At 38.1% G+C, this 27,298-nt stretch overlaps 1 protein-coding gene across 1 annotated transcript in view; it reads left to right on the plus strand.

Moving 5' to 3' along the window:
- Positions 1-27,298, plus strand: part of LOC149155655 (kinesin-like protein KIN-14I) — a 102,118-nt gene that overhangs the window by 61,609 nt on the left and 13,211 nt on the right. The window contains exons 20-21 of the mRNA XM_089445864.1: positions 4,940-5,035; positions 5,363-5,560. Of these exons, the coding sequence (XP_089301990.1) occupies positions 4,940-5,035; positions 5,363-5,560 (294 nt within the window). The remainder of the gene's footprint in view (positions 1-4,939; positions 5,036-5,362; positions 5,561-27,298) is intronic.

Below are 27,298 nucleotides of genomic sequence, written 5' to 3' on the forward strand. Positions count from 1 at the left end.
TATTAGTATCGCAAAAGAAGATCAAGTTTCGATATGTACTTTGCAGAACCTAGCGATGATGGATCTAAAGGAGTTAGTCACGATCAACTTGTGAGTAATTTAGAACTTGTGGATACACTTAATACAGTCCAATGCATTGTTAAGCAAGGTCACTGGTTAAGGAGGATAGACCTTCAAAATTTAATGTCTCGAATTTCTAATCTATTAATATATGCTCTACTGATTCATTTGAGTAAACTACACAGATTCCCTCTCCTCCAGCAATGTAGTTTCCTTCCTCAGTTCTAAGTCGATGTGAACACACTTGAAATTGACTCACGAGTCACAAGAAATCTCAATCCACGCAAAGATGCAAATGCATAAGGAGCCAGGGGGAAATTATATTCTCATCTATGTTGCATGAAACTTCTAGGAACCCAGCGTTTCGGGCCGTACTTGTACCCAAAACGCTGAAATTCGGCCAAAACTTGACCATCATGTAATCAGCTATGAGAGTTAATGTAGACTTGGTTTTCCTTCTAAATTGTCATCTATGGGTCTTATTCCCTTTTTTCTTGCAAGATAATGTGTTATTCACTTATTTATAAATTTCTTTACACACACACACATACACATATACATGAATGACATTTCGGCTGACGTTTCCATTTTTGGGAAGTGACATTTCTAAGCATAGTCATACGTGTTTCGGAAACTCTGAAACGTTTCGACGCTTCGTGCAACTTAGAGTCTCATGCTCTATATAGTGCCGATACATAGTGGAAGGATGGTAAACAACTCCTAGGAAAGCGAATTACAGAAAGTGTGGCCAAAGTCTGTTTCAAATTTGCTCTGATACCAAATATTACAAACAATCCTATTTGATAATTATAACAATATCCAATATAAATAGGATAAAATAGAGAAATCTACAAGGATAAAATATTAGCATTATCAGGGCTGCCAGTCTCCAAATATGACTCATCTTGGCCCTAAACATCATAACTGAAACTTTTGTGAGTCAAACTTGGGCTGACCAAGTTAGACTCCCACGTACCCAAATTAAGCTCCATTGACATGAGGCAAACTTGATCAGGCTGTGTTTCATTTGCTGGGCTGTCTATAAATGCCCAGAAAGCCTCTGGCAAACTCATCATCTTGTGAGACAAGGCTCTGATAGCAATGCTGCAAACAGTCCTATCTGATAACTATAACAATATCCAATTTAAGTAGGAGAAAATAGAAAAATCTACAAGGATTAAATATTAGCATTACCAGGTTCTTCAGTCTCCGAGTATGACTCATCCTGGCCTTAACAGAACATAACTGAAACTTTTGTGAGTCAAACTCATGTTGACATGAGGCAAACACGGTCAGGCTGAGTTTGATTTGATGGGCTGTGTATAAGTCCGTGGAAAGCCTCTGGCAAACTCATCTTCCTGTGTTTTTTCTGGCTGCATTTCTCCCCTAGAGTGAATGCGACAACATCATACTGAGAGGATGCAAGAACACATGTGATTAGGGCATCTATGAACTCAGCTAGGACTTCACAATAGAGACCGTTTGCTTGGATTTCTTCTTTCACTGTGCATAGAGCAACTAGGGCTTCAAATAGTTTAATGTTACAGCTTGTTTTCATGCCCAGAAGGTACCCTTCCAGTGCTACAGCCATTTTGTTGTTAGTCACAGAGTAGATGGCAGATACTAGATCTTACTAGTGCTCAGTTGCATTTCAAATTGTTTTTCGACTCAACTCATTTTATGAAAAGAAATTTTGTACACAAGATGTTTTGGAAATATATATAATATTTATATAGTGTATGGGCATATACCAATTTGATATAAATGATTTTTTTTATCACAAAAAATGAAAAATATGTATTTTTTTTTTTAATATTTTTGTATTTTTCTTGTTTTCCTGAGCCAAGTTAAACTCTCGAGTCTTATATCTTGTCATGTTTTTCCCTGAGCTGAGTCTGGTAACATCGCAAAATGTAATCGATAATAAATTATAATGAATGTGTTGAATGATACAACTGACCTTGATGTTATAATACTGAATGGCAAGCTTAAATTGCATAGTGCATCAGCCTGAGATTTTCTTTGGGCTGGCATGTCAAACTTGCAGAGCTGTGAAATAGTTGATGAATACTCATTGAGGGTGAAACTTGCAGAACTGTGAACATGTTTGTGAATACTCGCTCTAGAGTCAACCTCTCAGTTGAACTGGCAGCAAGTTTGACTTGTAAGTCGATATCAAACTTGGTGAGCTTGGGAGTCATATGGTCACAGTCCCTTCAATGTAGTAAATGCATGTTTGTGAATTGCTCTGAAGAAAACTTGATAAACGATGACTGTGAGGAATTGGAGTTGGCAGAACCCTGAGGGCATAAACTCAATATGCGATGGTTATGGTAGGTTTTCTATCAGCTATGAACAATTATCAGAAATGGTGAAATTGCAGAAGACTGGCTAAGGAATGCTGGGATTTATGATGTCTTGACTTTGCCCATTCTTCAACTAGACATCCAAATCTTGCCCAGCCTCATTGCTGAGTATGGCATTGAGGGTTGAATCTCGATTTTGCAAGATAAAATGAAGAGAGTTTTATGTTGTTTGAACTAATGGACTGAATTCACATGGTTATTGGTGTACTAGACAAAGGAGAACTGGGGGATAATATCCTCTATTTGGGAATGGATAAATCAGCCTCTATTATGCGATTTTCCATTAAAGACAATGATCAGGAGATCAAGGGGAGGGACAGGAAGCTATCCAAATCAAAGGATAAGTACGTGGAAATTGTGGCTGAGTCCACATCATTAAGATGATTTTGCATGGACAGAAATACAAATATCTGATGTCGGGCATGCATTATATTCGGAGTCTATTGAATGCCTCGAATATAATTGGACTGGATATTTGTCCAAGAGTAAGCATGAGAAGACCATTTTAGTGGGTGTAAAGAAGTAGAACATTTCAACACGGCTTTCTATGCCCAAGCATTTAATGATAAAGTTAAAAATAAAGCGGAAATGTATGCTTCCCAAGGAGTTAGCTCATTCAGTGGTTGTCAATGTTGCTGGGCATTAGGCTAGGTTCATGCCAGCTGGTGCCTGTTTCAAAGCCCTCTGAATTAGTCACGTTAGTCTACATCAATGGGTTTACTAGTGATGCTAATCATGAATGTGGGGAAGCATCCTTTGAGTTTTCCTACATGGTTTTCCTTGGAAAATAAGGAAATGGACACTCTTGATGGGCCGACAGTGTTCCAGTTCTCTGCTTTGCGATTGTCACCTACAACATTAAACTAAAATGTTTTGAGGAAAGACAGGAGGGAAGGGTTCGACTTATCCATGGAATGCTACTATAGGGTGCTGATGAGATTGATGAAGAAAACATTGTAGAAGGCATGCAAACTCTGATTCAAAATCCAATATGATAAATGCAACTCTCAAATTTAGGTGTTCTGAGGCCTGTGCGTGGCTTCTCTGATCCAGGAAATTCTTCTCTGAAATCTGTCTATAGCTCTTTGATAAAAAAGGATGATGGTGAAATTTCCAGGAGTTTGTCACAGTCTACTCAACTACAGTTCTCAACACAGTTCATTTAAACTTTAGACTGACCAGATTCCTAGGGAATGGCTATTTTGACCCCTTAGAAGTGACCCCATAAATGTCTAGAACTATGGTCTGTGTCATGCAGAAAAACCCTGGACTGTGGAAAAGGACAAAAACATTGAGAGGAAATTTAAATTTCTTCCGAGTGTCAAACTTGTTGGTCGAACTAAAATGCACAACTGGTCATTTTTTCAACTTTTATCCCAGGTGCCATGATAAGTGAACATTTCCAGGTATGACACCTGGCGATGAAGGTTAGGTAAGGAGACAAAAAATTATGTTGGAAGAGTCCTTGGATATACTGCTGGGTATGTTAAATGGAAGAATCAATATCATAATTTAGATGAACAGAATGAGAATTTTTTTTCCTCAAAAGAAGCATAGTTAAGAAGAATTGGCAAAAGTAAGATTTATTAACCTATCCAGGACCAAATCTTTGCAGAAAGAACGAGATGGGTTGATCAGGGGTTGACTTAGCCAATGATTTGTATATGCAAGGAACTCTGAATCAGTTAGGAAATGTTGATGCGGAAGTGTCAAACTTATTACAATATGTGGCAATTTCTGAATGAATAAAATCAGAAACTACAGAAGCAGCATGTAAAGAGAACAGGAAAGTGATGTGGAGCTTGCAATATTATCAATCGACAAGCTAAACAATTGAAAGGGCAAGCTGACATCATTGATGAATGGCAGCATGCTATGTAAGAAACGCGAGTTGATTACAAAGCGGCTAAAAAGGAAAATAATAAATGAAGGCAGGCTCTGCAAATCTCGGGAAGAATTTGGAGAATGTTAATGATGCCATTTAGAAACTACAGACCAGCAAATCTGTTACCAATGCACCTCTGACTGTACATATTGAAGCTACCAGTTCCAGTCATGAGCAGGCAGAGGGTAGATGTAAGCTGGGAATGAACAGTCCTGCTATTTTTATATTTGAGGGTATTACTACTTCTTTATATTTGAATTGAAACATTGTTTAAACTTTAATCTTAACTTATGACTTGATGGGTCCCAAGAGGTTTCCTCTTGATGCATGTCATGGAACTGTTTAAACTTTAAATTTTTGTTAATACCATCATATTACCAACGATTATGCCTTATACATACCATGGGTCTTGCTGTGTGTCTGGTTTATATGTGCTTCTCATTCTGTACTAATCCTAGTTTTAGCTGCGAACAATAACATCAGACGTCAAATCTTTAAAGAGTGTCGGAATATTTACTTACAAGTATATGAGTTGTTACTTCAGATTTTGCTGTTTTTATTTGATTGATTGCCATTAGATCCAGGGCTTGTTCCAGAGGTTACTCTTATGTTTTTGTCAATAATGCAGGTGTATATGGTGGAGTTATACCAGGACGCACTTGTAGATTTGCTTCTGCCAAAGAATGGAAAGAGATTGAAACTTGACATTAAGAAAGATACAAAGGTGAATGCTTTATTTTTATGAATAAAACTGTCTCAGTTGACTCTCATCATGTTCTTGTACTATAAATTTATAACCCTCCAATTATATGTGTTAAGGTATTAGAGATAGTGGTGTATATACCGTGAAGCATTTGCTGTTTTATTGGTAACTATATTTTCACTGTTTGTTTGGTCCAGTCAATAAATTTGGTTCTAGTTCTTTATGGATGTGTTGTAGGTTTTTTTTTTTTTTTGAAATTTTGTGAGCTAAATTAAGGCGCTCAATTGAAAATCTCATTGTTGCTAGATATTAGCAATAGGATGTTAAATTGATGGATAATTTTTGCAGGGAATGGTTATGGTGGAAAATGTTACTCTTGTGACTATATCTACATTTGAAGAGCTGGAAGCTATTGTATGTAAAGGGATAGAAAGGCGGCACACTTCTGGAACGCAGATGAATGCAGAAAGTTCAAGATCACACTTAATACTTTCTATAATTATAGAGAGCACAAACCTTCAAACTCAGGTCCAAGTCAAGGGAAAGGTATGCATTCTGTATATTGTTAAGTTTCCATCTTTCTTTCCTACGTAGTGTTGGATTTACTCTCACAAGATTGTAGACAGGATTATGCAAAAGATTCAAGAATATGGGAGAGAATAGATTGATTGATTATTAGGTGATGCAGTGCCTTGTTACGTAGAGAGATAGAGGAGTATGTCACGTAACTCTCAAATACCCTTTTAATGACAAGGTTTATTAACTTGGTGATTACATCACTTATATTATGAAGACTCTAACTAAATCTTTATTATGTTGCTAAAGTACAGCTTAATTCTAATTTATGGCCATTATATCTAACACTCTCCTGGTCAGTTTTGACACGCGCGAGTGTAGACAGGGATGCACATAAGAATAAAAAAGAATAGATAGATACATTATTGACTCTTGAGTGATCAATGCCTCACTACATTGGAGAGAGAGTAGTTATGTAACTCCCGAATATATGATCTTCAGATGACTACATTATTAATTAATGATTACTTCATTTCATTATAAAGTTTCTAACCAAGCCTTTTTTGAATATCTAAAGTATATCTAAATCCTAATCAAAGTCACATGGTTTAGGTTCAAATTCGATAACAATGCAATTTGATTCAAAATTGAATTTCTCGATGAGATTCATATAAGGTTCATCATTAGGTTCCTCTCACACCCCCCCTTGCTCTCTCTCTATATAAATTATTGTTAAAAATATTATTAGCTTTAATATAAAATCTAAATAAATTTAATAAAATAATTTATGACATTTTTAATATATCTATAAATTACCTATACAATAATGATATAATCTAATAAATTTTAATTTAAAATTATATTAATTGGCACAACGCATGGTACAACTCGCAAATCCCATAGTTTATCCTGTACACCCCAGTGTTGACCCTCTTGGCATGAAAGTAGGTGCTTTGTTTAATTCTCTCTCAACACATATTTTATGTACCTTCATTGGCTCCCTGTACACCCCAGTGTTGACCCTCTTGGCATGAAAGTAGGTGCTTTGTTTAATTCTCTCTCAACACATATTTTATGTACCTTCATTGGCTCTTGGAGGCACAATGACCTTCATATAATCAAAATTTGGATGTTTTCCCTTATCCAAATTTGGATGTGTCTACACATTATAGAGAGGAAATTTGGATATGGATGGTCTGAGACCCTATTTCACTTTGTGGTTGTGGCCTCATCTTACATATAAGTTAACAAAGTGTTTCCCTGCAGATTTTACAAAATGATATCAAGATCGGTGAACTTGAGGTGAATTTAAGGTGGATTTTGAAATCAATAAAATTGAAACTACAACCTGCAAATGCAACGAACCTTGTGACATAGGTCTTAATTATGATCATTATATCGAACACCCTCCATCATGGTCATATTGCATAAATTGCTTGTTCCAAAACAAAAGCAAAACTTTGTACAAGCATTTGCAATTCACTCCAAAATAAAATGCTTAATCAGTGACTAGAAGTGCATTGTAACGGGTTAGGCTTATGAAGTACAATTCATGTCACCATCCTTATGTCTGACCATTACCTCACTAATGAGATGAGACAATGTTGGCTGAATAATCAACATTACCCTGAATAATATAGAACTTGGCTTGTTCATTGGACTCACCTGTGCCACAACTTGGCAGCTCACAAAATATTAGACAAACATTTCCTATCTGCTCCAAAATACAATGTTTAATCAACAGCTGGAAGTGAATTGTATCAGGTTAGGTTGATGAAGTACGATCCATGTCACCATTCTTATGAGACAATGACTTACTTGTCAGATGAGACATTGTTGGTTGAATAATCAAACATTCAAACATTAATATAGAACTTGGCTTGTTCATTGAACTCTCCTGCACCTCAACTTGGCAGCTTTACATATCAATGTTTAACTTTTCGTTCTTTAAGGAAGCAAGATCTTGTTTTATTGTGTCATTGTTACCCTTCCTACAGGTATTCATCTCTTCATGAAACTTAGCCAATAAGGCACAGTGAATCTGCTGCTTCCCTTCTCATTTCTCCTAGTTCTTTCAAATAATTAACTACTTCTCTTTAGCATCCACTTATTGAATCAATCCTTGTTTTCTGATGCCCATAGCAATCACCTTTTTTCTCTTTTAGTCAACAATAAAACATTTATTATTATTAGAGACACCATGTAACTGTGAGCGATGCTTGATAATATAACAAAAATTAAAAATTTCAGAAAACTAGGGACATAATAGACATCCCTAAATAGAAACCTCTTACTTGTCATCTGAAGTTGCACACTTATCTTGCCTTCAAATTTGTGTTCTTCCCTGCCACTTAAGACATCCAAATTTGCATTTGACCTTAACAAAATCAATATAGGAATTTTTGTGATCTTTAGAATGTTTGGATGCACCTGAATCAAGTTTTTTTAAACGGTCTCTATTTCCATGTAGTAAATTTTTTACTGCTAAAGCTATGTTTATCTTCCAACATATTATGGGATAGATCAACCATTTTTAAATATGTATAACAACCCTAGTACCGCCCCACACACCTAAAAAGTCAACAAAAACCTTGCTTCTATACTCACAATTAAATGTTCCTTCTACGAATTTGAAAAATTCTGATACTATATTTTAGGACTTAAAAATATAAATTATGCCCCTATTGCTGTAATCCCACAAACCATTATAATTACTATTCTACCATTGTGATAACATCAGAGTTTCCACAAAAATCTCACTTTGGCACACTCCAAACAAGACAATTATTTTTGTTGCCCTATTAAAAATATTTTTTTCCTAGAATTTTGGGGAAAAAAGCTTCTTTAATCTTTCTCTATTTTTGGGATGTGTAGTGTTTTCTTTTTCACGTTGTTCCTGGTGGATATAGTTCTACATATTTGTTCAATATAGAGGTCTCTGTGGCTCCCTATGAACTACCTCAAGACTTTTCGAGGTCCTTGCACACATTCTTGTGGTGTGGTCCCTCTTGCCATCTTTAAATGTTACCCATGGATGTCTTACATAAGATTGACTTGGCATCCATTGATCAACATATCCAAGTTGGCATGTGCACACTATGATGTCTCAGGGTAATTTTTTGCCCTCAGGGTTTCCTATTCAGGTTATGGCTTCCAACAAAAAAGCTATATGTATTCATGCTCTCATATGATAACAAAAGTTTCTTCACATCATAAACAACTTATTGAACAATTACACTAGAAATGGTAGCAATATGACATTTTCAGTTCCACCACAAAATGTACTTATTGTCCAATAAATCAGAGCTATATACAACCAATTCAACACTGTGGCAAGTATAGTTAACGCTCCTCTATTTATAGATTTCTTCATGGGCTTTCAAATATGAGGGGTTGTGGATGCAACCACCAATTTTGGGTTTTTCCCGACCGACCCAACATTTACATATTGTTGCCCCAACATTGGAAAAATTGAGTTTTACCCCTTTATCAAGACTATAGCCTACAGGGTTGGATATGCTATTTAGTCCTTCCTTAACTGATCAGTTGGGAGAGAACATTACAGTCCCCCCTTCCCGAAATTGCTTGCCCTCAAGCATTCACAAATTCAGATTTTGTAAGACTCTTTCTTCTTCCCATGTGGCGCCTTCTTCCATAAGATTTTTCCATCTAATAAGATATTCAGAACTTACTCCGCCCCTTAGTTTCTTTTCTCTATGAAATTTCCACAAATTGTAGCTGTTGGAAATTTATCCCCTAACTTATGCAGTTCATTTGCCTTATGTTAATTATATTAACAACAAATATCGATAAACTCACACTGCAATTATTCACAAATAAAATACACTATAGAAAAAAATACTGGAATTGAGAAAATAATGCACACACACACAATTTTGAGACCGTCATTTTTGGACAATTGTATGTAGAAAAACCCCGAAGGGAAAACTAGTGCAACAGATGAGGGTTTTATTATTATTGAACAATTTGAGAAATTGCAACTAGTTTCCATAGAATGGCAAACCTTTGGAAAATATTGATCCCCACTGTCAAAATAATTCAGAGACTCGTTGTCTCCTTGTGCAACTTGATCTAGCCTCTCCTAGGCAACCCACAGTCCTCCTGGCTACTCACATTCCTCACTGGAAAAGCGCACTGCTGCTCCCAAAAATTCGTATAGCCTCTAGGAACCCTTCTCTACAAGTCGTTCTGCCTCCTGGACTGCTCTAGACCCATTCACTCTGCCTCTGGATGATATATCTGGCAACTGGCCACTGAAATGTGGTCTCTCCTGCAACTCACACTATATAAACTGGCTAAATTGGCCTCCTCTGCAGATAATTTCGACATCCTCCTCCTATCACTCAGACACTGGAAAATCTGAGGAAATTTCCTCTGGAATCCTACTCCCAAATCTCTGTTGAAACCCTGCTGCTCGGTGTCTCCCTAACTTCCACTGTGCCTTTGCTGAATCGCTACCAGTGGGTAGTCTAACTGCTCAAATGATTTTCGATGTATTTTCCAACCCCATCGACCCTGCTCTTATAATCTTTTGTTGGGCAACCAATGACCATGATCACATCTCAATCGATGGCTATGATCATCTTGACTCCATCAAGTGACTTTTCTGGAAGTCTCTAGAGCAAAATCGACATCCCTCAATTAATCTAATTTAATTAACCGCTTTTCTTAAGTTAGGAAATATGTAATTATTGGCTAATTAATCTAATTGAGGTGTTTCTAAGGCTTTTCGGACGAAACCATTTTTGGGTTTTAGAGATCTCATGTTCCTTATGTTGGAAACACTGGGGGGGAATCGATATTTCTTTTACAATCGTTATCTTATACCAGTTAAGATCACTTAGTAAAACAGAAGATGTATGATAAAAGAATATTTTTATTAATAAGAATGACGAGGAATCCAAGCCCTTTTTTACAACAATTCAAGTTCCAATTTGTACAATAACACTTTCTAATTCCTTCAATGCTCCAATCCTAGACGAAGACTACAATCTACAATCAAACCAGGCTCCAACCTGTACCATACCAAGCTCCAACTTGGTCTACTTGAGGACTCCAATCCTCTCAACAATTCAGGCTCCGACCTGGTTTTCCATAAGGCTCCAACCTTGTGTGAGGACTCCAATCCTCTAGGGCTCTAACCCTCAATTCTTCAAGATGGTTTTAGTGCTACTTCAAGACTTCCAATATCTTCTTCAACAAGTCCTGAAAATAACTCCAAGATCTGCTTCAGTAAATGCCTCAAATAGTCTCCAAAATACTTCAGGGGCTAGTTCATCAAGGTCAACTCCAACAAGCCTAGTATGTGTCTCCAAGACTCTTCATGTCTGCACAAACAATCTTCTTTAAAGCTACTTCATCAGGGCTTCAACAATGTTGCTTCTTCATAGATGACTGGTTCAACAAGAGTTAATAAATCTGCTCCAACACTACACAAAACAATTCTTCAACAATGGCTTCAAGATCTTCAAATTGTTTTCAAGGATGCTCCAACAAGGATTTGCTCAAGAGATACAGAGGAGGCTGCTTCAAAAGACACTAATGTTGTTTCTCCAAGATATAGGATATCTCTGCACTTTCCAAGGTTTAAGGTCTTCACAACAATTCTGTCATGAGCTAAGATTCCTCCTTCAGAAGGGCTGTGATGGCTACTTCAATAAGTCTGCTTCAACTCTGTCTTCAAGATCTTCAATCCTGTTCCAAAGAGTACAAGAGTGGGTTGCTCCAATTCTGGCTTCAAAAGCTCCTCTACAATCTGCTCCAACAAGTCTTCAAGCAATAGTCTTCAATGGTGCTCTGTTATGGCTTCAAGAGGATTTTCAAGGATCAGCTTCAACAATATGTCACAAGGTTGCTCTATATGAACTCTTCAGTCTGTTTCAAAGATGCCAAACTCTATCTTCACAGATCCCTCAACAGAGTCGAGTTCTGCGATTCTTGCAAGGCCGAGATTACTACTTCAATTGCAAGGCCGAGATTACTATTTCAATGAATTGTGATTTCTCCAAAGAGCCTTGACCTCTTGTTCTTCCTTATTTCTGCACTCCTTCTCTGGGTAACACAACCGAGTTGTTTGGTGAAAATGCCAAGTTTGTGAGCTACAGCAAGACCAGAACTATCATCAATGGAGGACCGAAGATCAGAACTATAGTTAACTATCAAGCTCAGAAGCTCATTTAAAGATGTTGTTCATACAAGATTGGAATGTGGCAGGAGCATTGGTTAGGCTAAATTACATGACCAGAAACTCAAAGTGTCCATAGTGAAATTGGAAAGCTGTTTTTGGCACATCTTGCACTCGAACCCGAATTTGATGATATCCTGATCGTAGGTCATTCTTTGAAAGGTATATTGCTTAATGTAATTCATCTAGTTATTCATCGATTTCGGGAATAGGGTACCTGTTCTTAATGGTTCTTTTTTTGAGTACTTGGTATTCAATACACATCCTCCACATGCCATCCTTCTTTTTCACCAAAACTATCGATGAAGCGAATGGACTCGAGTTGGGCCTAATGTGTCCCATAGCTAGCAATTCTTGGATTGACTTCTCTATCTCATCCTTGAATTTCTTATATGGTGTGGTGATTACAAGATTGGCCCCTTATTCTAACTCTATGGTATGTTCAAACCCTATTTTGGGAGGTAGTCCCGCGGGAATCTCATCAAATACCTAGCCATGCTTATTCAACACTTGCTAAATATATGCCTTATATTACGAGTTGCTATTTTTGGTGTCTTTTGGCTTGTAATCAAACATTTTGCAGCATATGTTTCATCCCCATGTCTAAATATGGCCTCCATTCTTTTGGTGGAAACAACTTGAGGGTTGCCATTAGTCATGCCTCTCAATACTACTTTACTGCCATTTGATGCTTTGAATTCTATCTCCATTGCTTGGTAGTCCATAGTGATTTTTCCCAATGGATATAGACATTGAACCCCCAACATAAATTGATATCCGCAAGATCTATTAAATAAAAATCATTGGTAAAAGTGTAATTACCCATGTGCAGTCCAAGTTGTACCCATCTACTATTATCGCATCGAACCCTTCAAATTCTTTTTTGGGAAGACCTCTTTTTGCTACTAACACTGCACCGATAAAGTTGTGCGTAGATCCTCCATCAACTAGGGTTGTAATGAGTTGTCCCTGGACAACTCCCCTGATCTTGAAGGTGTAATATCGAGGGTTCTTGATAGAGAAGCAATCTTAACATTTGGTTGAGGTTTCTTCTCCTCGCGGGGCTTTTCCTCTGTAGTCTCTTCTTGTGGCTGTTCTTTCCTTTGGTTGCTAGGCTCATCATTTGAGGTGGGCTCTTCTTCATCCTCGCCACTGGAGACTACTTCAATGTGATGGATTTATCCTTTACCTAGGCATCAGTGTCCTAGTTGCCATGGTTCCTTGCAAGTGAAGCATGGTTTCTTTCTTCTTATATCTCTTCGGGTTTCCTTGTCCAACTTGTCCTTTTTGGGCCAATCACATTGAAAGGGATTTTATCCTTGTCTTTTCGAGGGATGAAAGGCTTGGACGGGGTCTTAGATTTGGTTGTTGCATATCCCATATCTCGAGTCTTCTTGATGGCATCTTTTAGGGTTGCGGGAACGAATGCCTTAACACAACACTGTAGGGGTTCGGTAATCCCTTTGTGAAGAGCGTGATTAGTCTTTCTTTAGATATGTCTATCACACGACTATGGTTCGTTTGAATTTTGTGATATACTTTTTGTGCAAACCCATCTATTTGAGTTGTGCCAACTCTCGAAAGTGTATATCTGGGTTCTTTCGATCAAATCGATCTATCGAAAGTGTATATCTGGGTTCTTTCGATCAAATCGATCTATCAACCTTTGTGTAAAGTCTACATAAGAAGTGATGTTCGCATGCCCTAACGTAACCAGTCCATGATACCACCATTCATGTGCTTCTCCTTCCAAATGTAATGTGGCAAATTGGATAGTGTTTGCTTCTAGCATCTGATTGAGTCTGAAGTAGGTGTCCAATTTTTGCACCCAAGCTCTTGCTGAACATTTAGATGACCCATCAAAATAAGGGAGGGATAGTTTACTTACCTTGCGCATTAGATTAAAATTTTGCTGCCCTTGAGTCTATTTTTCTATTTGATGTTGCTAAATTCTTGGAAAGACATGGCTGCCCATGTATTCTCCTCTAATGTTGTGTATTCTCTAAAGTATTCATCGAAGAGTCCATTTTGTTTTGCCACTCCTTGGGTTGCTACTGTCTGATTATCTAAAAATTGAGGAAGTAAGGGTCTGTGACTTCTCCCACTAGTTGCCCCATAATATGCATGACAAACTGTATTGGAAGAACTGGGATTATGGGTGCCACTTCCTTTAGCACCAGTCATGTTACCAACATTTACACCATTATTATCCAAATTGTTTATAGCATGGACAATGAGTTGCGTCATTTGTTGTTTCCCTTGGGCAATCTGCTATTGCCCTTGTACGAGCATTTTAGTCATTCGTTGCTGCTCCAGAATTATTGCTTGCAAGAGATCACTAGGCTCTTGTCCTCCTTGCCCTACTCTGTCTCCCATAGTTGAATGATGGGTGTTCCTTTTTTTTATTGTAACATTTCAAGTATCCTTTGGAGGCATACAAGTCTCATGCACTCAACAAGCAACATATCTACCCTTATTGTCTTACGGAAATTGTTTATGAATGTCTGCATTGATGACAAATTTAACCCTAGAAGGGCCGAAGGCTAACCCTCAAACAATCTAAGCTTCTTGTTATCTTCGCTACTGTGGATGACCGAAATTCATGAACAAAGAGGGTTCCACAGATTGACTTAAATGACACTAAATCTGCCTCATAAAATACTTTTGAGTGGCCTTCGAGCCACCACCAAATCGCCTCAGGAATGTTGCCAAACTCTGTTCCAGAGAGGTCATGAGTTCTTGCCTTAAAGATGCCACGAGTAATGCCTCAAACTAGCCACAAATTTTGTCTTAAGAAGGTCACAAACTCTGCCTTAGAGATGCCTCGAACCTTGCCTAAGAGTAGCCACGCGTTTCACCTCAGAAAAACCATGAATTTCACTTTAGAAAGCCACAAATTTTCACCTTAGAAGAGCCACAAATTTTCCTTAGATATGCCACAATTTTCTGTCCCATAAATGCCATGAGTTCTACTATTTCCTTAGGTTGGTGAATCCCATGATTTTCTAGACCAGAGAAGAAAGGTAAAGAGAATTTTACTAAGGTGGAGTCTTTCACCACCGAAATTAGTAAAGGAAAGGGGGTCTTAAAACCTTCAAAGCTACAACTCAAGAAAACAAATGCATTTAATCCAATTTGATGAGGATCATTTGATTCCAACTCTATTTATATATTTCTTCATGGGCTTCCAAATGTGAGCGATTGTGGATGCAACCCCCAATTTTGTTTTTTTTTTTCTCGCTGACCCAACATTTACACAATGTTGCCCCAACGTTGGAACAATTGGGTTTTACTCCTTTATCAAGACTATAGCCTACGGGGTTGGATACACTGTTTCATGCTTCCTTGGCCAATCAATTGGGAGAGGACATTACACAGACATAACGCAACCCTACCTCTGTATCGTTTTTCAACTTTGATAATATGTTTGTAGTTCATCCCATAAACAAACTTCTCTAATACATATTTAGATTCTTTTGACCATGACAACTACTTTGGTAGTCCTTTGACCCTTCACTTATTGGGAGGGATTGGTGTCAAGGTTAAGCTTGAGTGGTATGGATCAATGTCACAAGTAAGCTTTTCACATCTTCACAATGTGTAAACCCCTTTATGGTAGGTCACACATCGTCAAGTTTGTGCATAGAAAAGTGATCTAACTCCTTGAATAGTTCTAACAACTCCTAATAGCACAATAATTACCATGTCTTCATCTCTTCTATCTCTAATCTAAGTTATTTTCAACGAATGTTCTTGAAGAGACTCATATATTGCTATCTTTATTAGAAAGAAAAAATCTTTTTAGATAAATGCTAACCTTTTTTTGATGTATCACTGATGCTTTTCAAATGCTCCCAATCTTTTTTCCCCATGAAATACACATCAGGAAGACTTAGCACTTGCCCTCATTTTGAGGGTGGTACCTATGGTAAATTGAATTATGTAGAATCTCAAAGCTTTGTCAATACATGGCTTATGGTTGTGACAACAATATACTCATTAAGAGCTCAACATGTCACTTGTGGGAATTGAACCTAGGTGGGGAGCAAAATGCTCATTCATTCAACCCTTCAAGCTAAACCCAATTGACAAGCACTCCCAAATTGTGAAAACATCATCACCATATTGCACTTTAGGTAAAACATATCATTGGTTATAGATAACTTGATCGACATTATAATCTCGATTTTTTTCATCAAACTGATTTTGAGAATTCTCATTCATTATACTTTTCACCTCCTTTCCTAGGAAAATTGTGTGTATGCACTTATATTCAAACCACATGGCTGTTACAATTGTTTAATTGCCCAATACTTCTCAAAGTTTTGATAGAATTTAGAGGTACACACTTTATAAATATAAATTGGCTTTTAATGAATTAAGATATTGTTGATGTTAGGTTGGAAACTTTGTGTCACCCTTAAACTCATCTTGATTTGGTTATATATCCATGCTTATCTTCTATCCTACTTGTGCCTGTTAGCAGTCCTTGGGTGCCTTCCTTAATCATAGTATCCTCTCGACTTCTTTACCCACTTCCCTTTTACACTCTCTTCATTGTGGCTTTGATACCTTGTTAGTTTTTACGTATGAGAGCACATAAGAAAAAGATAGAATAGATTGATACGTTATTGAGATGTAATGTCTCATTTGTTAGCTTTTGTTTGCTTCAAAAGTGTTTTCACCTAGCTAGGAGAGTCTTCTGGCCCATTTGTTTATTATATGACTTACATGCAGGAGCTTAGATTGGGTGTATGGTTGCCTTGGGATCAATGATAAGGTGGTGCACTTCTTGTTGTGGTAGTTGTAGACGTAATGTTTTTGGCTTCTTTTGTAAGGGTGCACTTGTTGAGGAGGACGAGTGCTTGTTGTGTGGAGTAACGATCTCAAAGGAGGGTGTTAGGCACTTGGAGCTTGGGTGCTTGGCCCTAAGAGCATGTAATTTCTTGAGACGCAGTTTGAGGAGGAAAGCTTTAGTTGAGGAGCCATTGGTTGGAGGGCACACCAAATCCATGGCTTCATTGAGGTAAGGTAGAAATTTTAGATTGGGCAGATTTTGAAATTTGTACATCCTTACATAGTAGGAGAGGAGAAGTTATGTAACTTCCAAATGCTTAATCTTTTAATCACTACATTTATTAATTGATGATTACATTGTTTGATCACAAAATCTCTAACTAAACAATAGTAGTAGATTTGGGACGTTGAAGCTAGGAAAGGGAGAGGCCAAATTCTTAGTTTTCTATAGCATTGGATGTGTTTTAGCCACGAAATTTGGTGGAGATGTTAGAATTCATTAGATCTCCAAAACCCAGAAATCATTTCTGGAAATTTTGTGTAGAAGTGTCTCAATTAGATTATTAACCGTTTTTAAAAATATTCTGTAAAGTATAAACTTAGGGAATATGGTTAATTAATAAGTATTAATTGAGATAAGGTGAAAATCATCTAGAAACTCACAGGGATCGATTTAGAGATGATCCCAACCATTAATTAAGTTTTAATCTTGGCTGTTGGTGCTCCAATAGTGGATTATAAGAGGAGATCGATGTAGTGATGGTGAATACACCAGTGCAAATACTCAGTTACCTAGGCAGTTCGATTTTCTCAGTAGCAGTAGTACAACAGAGAAGATAGATTCCAAAGGGTGAGTAGTAGGTGGAAAGAGGAGGGTAGCAACATTCCGGGAGGAAGGTTTCTAGTCCCCGGAAGAGGCAAAGGAAGGAAGGTCGAAATTCTCATAGGGTCAACATAAGCTTTGCGCAGAGGGTGATGTAGGAGGCTGAACGCAAAGGCTAGGGAGGTAATTTCAGTGGCAAAAATTAGTTGTGGGGTAAAAAAAAAGTCTCACAACAATTTTGCCAGTGTTTTCCTTAGATTAGATTTCCAGGTGGGCATTTAGATTCTAAATTATTGTACTCAGAATTACTGTTGAAAAATAATAATAAAACCTTCATCTGCTGCCCCAGTTTTCCCGCATTAGGTTTTTCTGTGGACATCTGTCCAAAAATAACTGTCAAAATTCTTATGTGTGTGCTAGAATTTCTCAGTTTTCAATATTTTATTTTCTACAGTATTTTTATGGTGGAAATTGCAGTTGTGATTTTATTCATTGTTTGTTGTAGCAAATAAACTACATAATTAAATTTATAGTTAGGAGAATAATTTCTAGTTACTGCAATAGATAAAAATTCCACATGGTATCAGAGCACAGTTGATCAGTTGGAAAGCCCAAAAATGAAGGGGAGGCACTGCTAGGCAAAGGAGCGTAGACTGAAATTTCCAACGGTAGCACAATCTTTTTGGCAGGAGGTCGAGTTGCTTGAGGAAGTTTGAGTTTTCTGAGAAAGGGGCAGAAAAATTCGATCCTTCCAGTTCGAGTGATTCCAGAGGTAGAGGGAGCAACTCAGTTATTTCGTTGGGCAGATCTCTAGCAAGACACATAAGGTTTTGCAGCAGATTGCTAGTGCATAACCAGTGTCAGGTAAAAGAGGAATAACACACTATAAATTCTTCAACATAACCATGGACATAAGTAACATTCAAGAGACTTCAGATTTGTCTTCTAGATTAGAGGACGAATTTTCTTGCTTATCAGGATCAACTTCACAAGGTGTCTGGTATATAGACAGTGGAGCATCAACTCACATGATAGGGGTTAGAGAATATTTCTCTAGCTATAAGGAGGAGCAGATGAACTTCCATATTACTATGGGAAACAGGACAAAATGTACTCCAGTAGGGAGAGGTACCAAAGATTTTCGGAGGGAGTCAGGAGCAAGAACCAGCACTACAAATGTATTGCATGTGTCAGGATTGGGTATGAACCTGATTTTAGTATCCCAGTTAGAGGATAAGGGGTATGATATTCACTTCGTAGGGAAGAAAGTGTATGTCAAACACCTAAGATGGAAAAAGGGTAAGACTGATTGGAGTTCGAAGTAACAAATTGTACTGGTTACAGATTGATTCTCCAATGGCACTAAAACACAGTGACAATAGCAGTGGGAAGGAGTTGAATGAGTTATGGCATAGGAGAATGGGACATCTACACCATGGAACACTTAGGATGCTTAGAGAAAAAGTAACAAGGGTTCCAGAACAAGGCACAGAACACGATGATGTGTGCGGAGGATGCATACTTGGAAACTATGCTAAGGCAACATTTCCAAGAAGTGACAACATATCTGATGGCGTGTTAGGACTCATACATTCAGATATTTGTGGCCCGATGTCCACTAGAGCCCTTAGCAGTGCTGAATATTTCGTCACCTTCATTGATGACCATTCCAGGAAAACCTGGATCTACTTCTTGAAGACCAAAGATGAGGTCTTTTATTGTTTCAAAGAGTTTAGAGCTCGTGTGGTGAATGCGACAGGGAAGAAGATCATTGCGCTTCGCTCAGATAATGGTGGAGAATATATTGATAAAGACTTCACAGATTTCTGTGCAAAGGAAGGCATCAAGAGAGAATGGACAACTCCATACAATCCACAATAGAATCGTGTAGCGGAGCGGAAAAACATAACCATTGTTGGGGCTGCAAAGGCTATGTTATATGACTAGGATTTACCCGGATTTCTATGGGTAGAGGCATGTAACACGACAATATATATCCAGAACATGACTCCCCATAGTGCATTGGGGAAGAAAACACCAGAAGGAGTCTTCACAGGGAAGAAGCCATAAGTTAGTCACTTTAGAATTTTTGGCAGCGTTGCTTATTGCCACATGCCAGATGAGAAACGTACCAAACTGGATCAGACTGCAGAGAGGGGGTTCTTTGTTGGGTACAACAAAACCTCAAAGGCATACATGATCTACATTCCTAGCAATAGGAAGATTGTAGTAAGGCGAGATGTGAAGTTCTTGGAAGACTGGGCTTTCAGGAGATCTCGTGAGATGCCTGCAGGTGATCAAATCAGTGAGAAAAAGCTCCTTTGGTCCAACAGTAGGGGCAACCACAGGGGCAGCCAGTGGGACAGTCACAAGGATCGAGTACTGTGACCAATACCAGTATTTCCTCAGGTGCAGGAAATCCGAGGAGTTCTCAGCAGATGGAGCAACAGAGGTAGGATGAGGAGGAGCTGGTTGAACCTCCCACGACTAGTGGTCGAGCCAACAGAGAGGTTCGTTAGACATTGAGAGATGTAGAGGAGTTTATTGGAACTCCTAGGACAAACAAAAGACAACGCAAACAACCTGACAGGTACCAAGCATTGGTGGCTTAGGTTGCAGAACCTTCTAGCTTTCAGGAGGCCACACAACATCAAGTATGGGTAGATGCCATGGTAGAAGAATATAGTTCTATCATGACGAATGATGTTTGGGAGGTAATGCTAAGATCGGAAGACAAATCAGTTGTAGGTTCTAGATGGATATACAAGATCAAATACGCTGCAGACGATAGTGTGGAAAAGTACAAGGCTAGGTTCGTGGAAAAGGTGTATGCACAAAAAGAAGGGATAGATTATGAGGAGACCTTCGCCTCTGTTTCCAGATACTGCTTATATCCGGTCAGTTATATCCCTAGCAGCTCAAATGGGATGGCAGATTCACCAGATGGATGTCAAGACAACCTTCTTGAACGAGGTGATAGAGGAAGAATTGTACATAGAATGACTAGAGGGCTTCGAGGCTCATGAGAGGCACACTCATGTGTGCAGACTGAAGAAAGCTCTATATAGACTCAAGCAGGCTCCTAGGGCTTGTTATGGTAAGATTGACAATTACTTGCAACAGATGGGCTTCGTCAAGAGTGAAGCAGATCCCAACCTTTACTATTTGATGGTAGAGGGTGAGCCACTCATCCTAGTTTTGTATGTGGATGTTCCCTTTTTGACAGGATCATACTGTAAGAGGAACCTGGCAACAACGTTCGACATGAAGGATTTGGGGTTGATGCACTATTTCCTAGGATTGGAAGTGTGGTAGAAGGATGGGGAGATCTTCCTTGGGCAAGGAAGATACGCTACAAATATTTTGAAGAGGTTCAGAATGCAGGATTGCAGACCCATGTCTATGCCCATGATCACCAACTGGAAGAAGATAGATGCATCAGATGACAAGGATGTCGACCCCACCTTGTATAGACAACTTATTGGATCTCTCATGTATCTAGTCAATACTAGGCCAAATATTTGCTTCGCAGTCAATACCCTTAGTCAGTTCATGGTAGAGTCGAAGAGGGTACATTGTGCAACAACGAGGCACATTCTGAGGTATGTGCATGGCATAGTCAAGTATGGGTTAAGATATACCCGAGGAGATGATGTCAGATTATGCAGATTCACAGATGCAGATTGGGCAGGGAATTTAGTGGACAGGGAAAGTATCTCTAGGTACTACTTCAGTTTTGGATCAGGGATGGTTTCTTGGTGTAGCAGGAAGCAGAAGTCAGTAGCACTGAGCTATGCAGAAGCATGGTATATGGCAAAAAGCACAACTACGTGCGAGGCTATATGGCTTCAGAAGTTGTTAGTGAGCTTGTTCAGGCAGAGGATGGAGGCGACCAATGTCTACTGTGATAATCAGAGATGCATAAAGCTCTCTGAGAATCCAGTGTTTCATGTTAGGTCGAAACACATCGATATTTGATGTCATTTCATTAGAGATTGTGTACAACATGGAGCAGTTCCCACAGAAGTGAAGGCTGCAGATATTCTCACGAAAGCTCTAGGAAGAGCTAAGTTCGTCTATTTCAGAGAAAATATGGCTATGTTGGAGAACCCGTTTCAGTAGCAGAGGCACATTACCTTGGATGATTCTCAGTTGTAGCAACAACAAATGAGAGGAAGTTGTATTGTAGATGCAGTGTTGGTAGCAGTACAACAAGGTCAACAACAAGCGTATATTAGAGTTGCGTAGTGGTTGGTGGGCAACAACAACCAAACATTAGTAGCGTGGCAGGAGATGAAGCAGAGACAGGGTGTTGTGGCAGGATGTGCAACACTAGAACACATTCATCACTAAGAGGGAGTGTTAGTTTTTGTAGCATCATATGTGTTCTAGCCACGAAATTTGGTGGAGAGGCTAGAATACATGAGATCTCCAAAACCCAGAAATCGTTTCCAGAAATTCTGCCTAGAAGTGTCTCAATTAGATTATTAACCGTTTTTTAAAATATTTCCAAAGTCTAAATTTAGGGAATATGGATAATTAATTAGTATTAATTGAGATAAGGTGAGAATCATCTAGAAACTCACACAGATAGATCCAGAGATGATCCTAGCCATTGATTAAGTTTTAATCTTGGCTGTTGGTGCTCTAGCAGTGGATTATAAGAGGAGATGATGTGGTAATGGAGAATACATCAGTGCAGATACTTAGTTACCTAGGCAATTTGATTTTTTCAGTAGTAGTGGCTTAGCAGAGAAGATAGAGCCAGAGGGTGAGTAGTAGGTGGAAGAGGAGGGTAGCAACATTCTAGGAGGAAGGTTTCTAGTCCCCGGAAGAGGCAAAGGAAGGAAGGCAGAAATTCTCATAGGGTCAGTGTAAGCTTTGCGCAGAGGGTGATGTAGGAGGCTCAACGCAGAGGCTAGGGAGGTAATTTTGGAGGCAAAAATTAGCTATGGGGTGAGAGAAAATTCTCACAATAATTTTGCTAGTATTTTCCTTGTATTAGATTGCCAGTTGGGCATCTAAATTATTGTACTCAGAATTGCTGTTGAAAAATAATAATAAAACCCTCATCTGCTGCACCGATTTTCCTGCATTGGGTTTTTCCAGGGACAATATTCTAAAAACAACTGTCAAAATTCTTATGTGTGTGCTAGAATTTCTCAGTTTTCAGTATTTTATTTTCTGCAGTATTTTTATGGTGAAAATTGCAGTTGTGATTTTATTCGTTGTTTGCTGTAGCAAATAAATTGCATAATTAAATTTATAGTTAGAAGAATAATTTCCAGTTAATGCAATAGATAAAAATTTCACACAAATTAGCTGAAGAGGAGGGTCAAATTTTTGAAGGAGGGCCGAAATAGCCAAAGGATGAATTTCTCAAGTGCCCAAGGACAGTGTGAGGGAAAGTGGGGATGAATTGTTGGTGAGGGAAGCTGAATTTTCTAGAGGTCAAGTTTCTTCAGTGGTACCGATTTCCTTGAGGCAGATTTTTTCCAATGGGGTTGAGTTCTAGGTTCCCAACAATTGTATTTTTCTATGTATTCTCTATGAGTCTATGCCCAAATTTTCATGAGAAATTTAATATGAAGGAAGATTTTGTCGGCCATAAATTTGTTGTTGTAGTGTGATTGATTACTCCATTTCTATTGCATTTTAATTTTCGAGTTAATATACTAAGGTGTTTATCTTATCAGCAATGTGTTCACTAATCTCAGCTGACACAATTGATCTCGGCCTGCCTTGATCACTGCCTGATCTCAACCCTCTAATACACAACGATTCCCCCGCTGAATAACCTTGACTTGCCATGCAAATCTCCTGATCTTGCGCATATTCTCTTGCACACTGGAGCCCATATTGTTGAAAATTGGTAGCTATGGGATGAATTTTCTTGAATAAATTTGATTTTTGACTTTTCTAAAGTGACTTTCTAAAAATAGAAATTCATGTCTATCTTTGCAACCATGACTTTCCAAAAATAGTAAATCACCTTTCATCAATTTGTAATCATATATATATGATGGAAAATCACTTAACTTGTCCTTAATCAATCTCAATTGTTTAATTGTTAACTTAATCATCAATATTATTATTCTTATTGCTATTATCCTCTTTATGATATTATTATTAAAAAGGAATTCAAGTCTCTCAGTCATGAGACTCAATCATGTCATATGTAACTCCCCTCAATTAATGCATATGTTACCCTCTCTCTCTTACACACCTCTTACACACTTTAATGACTCGTCATAAAAATATTCCTCTGACACCTCTTTAATGCATAAGTTACAGTTCTCTCCTAAATGCATAAGTTACACTACTCTCCTTTATGGCATAAGCTACACTCTATTTTGGCATATGTAACTCCTAAAGGCATAGGAGTTACTCCCTCATGAATTCGACGTCCTAGCTCTTCCTATATATTTGTGCCTCTCATCCTGACTTGATACACTTGTGCTTGTGAAAGGGGAATTTGAACTTGAGAAAGAGAGAGTTGGAGAGTCTAGAGACACAGAGAGAGAGAGTCTTGAAGAGCAAGAGAAGATCTTGGAGAGCCAAGGTGATTCAATGTTTGCATCAGCTACTACTATTAGAGATCTTCTTCAGATTTGGGCAAACTTCTTCATTCTCTCGTTGTACTTTGTATCTCTGCTGAACAATTGATTTCTAATAGGAGAAGAATCTGGTTGGGTTTTCCCCTTGTGGGTTTTGCCCGGGTCATTGACCTAAATTCTCTATATCTCATAGAATTCTTGGTTGTCTTCCATTGTGCATATGGCTTATGTTCTATCTAGAATTACTTAACTTATTTTGCAGCATAAAGAAGTTCTGGATTTAAGTGATTATAACAACATGGAACATCAGAATTTCAACACATATTTCCTTGCCCAAATCCTGGCTCCTATTTTATAGGGAAAGTCCCTATTTCGTAGCGCACTTGTGATCTTCGATTTCTTAGGACACAAGCTCTCAAATATGTGCACAATCTCCTAAATCCTTGCACACTTGTGATCTCGTATCTCTTAGGACACAAGCTCTCAATTTTGCACTCTCCACAATCAAAGAAGATCTCACAAACTTGTGATTTCTTGTGCCTTAGTCCTCCTCTTTATAGATCCAATTTGAGCATGCAAGTGGCCTAAGTCAATTTAGAACCTCAAGCTCTGATAGCTAGTTAACTGAGAGTGATACTCTTTCTCTTTCTAATCAACATTTGGAGTATTAATTCGTTCTTCCTTCATTTAAGACTAAATTCTAACTCGCTCTAACTGAGCTTGTGACTGCCTCGTCGTTTTGTAGTCAAATTGATGAAGACTCCATTTAACTAAAGCTCCAACTCTATGCATGCCATCTTGATGGTTATTCCAGTAAATTGGAAATAAACTCATCCTAACTGAAGTCTAACTCATGAGCTCGCACTCATATTGAGAGAAAGACAAATTAAGGTCTTCACTGGCTAAGGCACAAGCCAAAAGACCTTTACTCGCTACATTTTCAACACGTTTGTGTGTTAATTAATTTTTTCAATGTGTGATTGATCTCGCTGGTTTATTTCCGCTGCATATTTTTAATTCTAGAAGTTAAAGATACTAGTGATTTTATTTTTCGGTGAACCAATTATTATTTGGGTAAATAAATAACACTCTGGGGATAAATTAAATTGTTGTGAAAACATAAATCAAGCTGATATTAGAAATTTATCAAGGAGTCCACAAGATGCATGCAACCAATCAACACGTGTGAATCTTGAGGCAACTGACTCCAGAGATGAATATGCAAGATGCCAAGTAGTTGGAGCGATCCACAAGAAAAGATGTGGTCAACTCCCAAAATATCAAGTGGCCAATCTATTAACCTTAATCTGGATAAATATAATAATTTAATTTGGATAAATTGCCCTGAACATGCTTGCAGTGTTGAGAATTCAATAAGGCAATGTATATGCTAATTCTCTTCACTTGATAATTGATTGTGTTACCTTTTTACTTATTAGCCTTGATCTTTATTATTCCAATGTGCAATACATCAAACAACTACCAAGACAGTAAGAATAGTGACAATATATAGGCTACAAGCCAGGGCCAAAATCGTTCCTCTTGAGGGGAAAACCCGAAAATCTCTTCTTATCTTTCAGATCTTTCAATTGACGAATACCATGACCTAGACTTAGACAAATACTATCCAAGATCAAGTCTTCCTCGATCTCCAGCTGCAATATCTTCGACCTCCCAGTTAATCCGAAATTTTTCTGCCCAACAACTGCTGCAACTGCTGCCTCCTCTCTAGAAGACTTCGATCCCCCTCTAACTGCTCTTCCCTTGACTTGATATGGATCCTAGGGCTAGTAGGAAACCCTAAGAGACCTCTGCTTGCCTTCTTGCTCTTCTTGCTTCCAAAATTGAACCTTAGACTTCCCTAGTGCAAAAACCCTAACTTCGCATTCCCAAAAGAATGTAGAGAGACCCAAACACTTCGACTTTCCTTATCCTTCTCTTCGTTGCACTTCCTTCTTCGACCCTCTGCTTCTCCCTTCTTCGCATGTGATATGATTGAGAGAATGATCCAAATGGATGACGAGTTCCTCGTATATATAGGTTTCTTCAAGGGTGAACATTGCTCTTCATGTAGGCCAACTTTACAGCTCATTAGGCCGACTTGATCTTGGAGGTATTTTGACACTTTCAAGACAAAATAATTTTTTCTTTACAATATACAATGTGCCCATAGGGTCTTCCATATATGACAATGACTCTTATACCTAGGACAAACCCTAGAAGCACTCAATGGGTGCTTGACCTATAAAATAAAAGAACTTGAGCATGAAACCCATGCTTCAATAATAATAATAATTTTCTTTTCATTTTATATTTACAAGAATACATTTCATACTAATGAAGATTGAACCTAGTTACACATATTTTCAGCATGCAAAAAGGTTAATGCTCAAATATAACTGGAGTCCCTTTCCAAATAGTTACGAAGAACTTAAATCACCATGAACATGTGTGCTAATGCTGGGTGCACTAAAGTGTTCTACCATGTCAATAAAAGATGTTCTTGCATGCAAAACTCCACCATGTTTAAAACAAGACATAAAGCCCAACTTAAGGTGCACTACCACCCATGGATTTTTGCATCAAAAGTCATCATCCAACAAACTTACGAAAAAAGTTTATATCATACCCCCCCCCTCCCCATCTCAAAATTAAGAAATCCATCCAATCATCAAGTGTGTTCCCCATCAGATATCCAACACATGAAGTACATGTAGAACATCCCCTCCTAATGACAACAACATCATATATCAACACAACAGACCTTTACTCGCTACATTTTCAACGCATTTGTGGGTTAACTAATTTTTGCAATGTGTGTTTGATTTTTATTGTTTATTGCCGTTGCATATTTTTAATTCTAGAAGTTAAAGTGATTTTATATTTCGATGATTCGGTTATTATTTGGATAAATAAATAATAAACTGGGGGTAAATTGTCATGAGAAAATAAATCTGGCTGATATTAGAAATTTAACAAGGAGTCCACAAGATGCTTGCAACCAATCAACATGTATGAATCTTGAGGCAACCAACCTCTAGGGATCAACGGGATGCCAAGTAGATGGAGCGATACACAAGAAAATATGTGGTCAATTCCCAAAATACCAAGCGGCCAATCTATTACCCTTAATCTGTATAAATAGATTAACTTAATTTGAATAAATCAACCTGAACATGCTTGCTGAAAGGTTAATGCTCAAATATAATTGGAGTCCCTTTCCAAATAGTTACCAAGAAATTAAATTACCATGAAAATGTGTGCCAATGTGGGGTGCACTAAAGCGTTGTACAATGTAAATAAAAGATGTTCTCCCTCGCAAAAATCCACCATGTTAAAAACAAGACATAAAGCCCAACTCAAGGTGCACTAACACCCGGGGATTA

The sequence above is a fragment of the Pinus tabuliformis genome, chromosome 9 (assembly GCF_031772625.1).
Source record: "Pinus tabuliformis cultivar Carrire ecotype Pingquan chromosome 9, CPIR1, whole genome shotgun sequence".
Lineage (NCBI taxonomy): Eukaryota > Viridiplantae > Streptophyta > Pinopsida > Pinales > Pinaceae > Pinus > Pinus tabuliformis.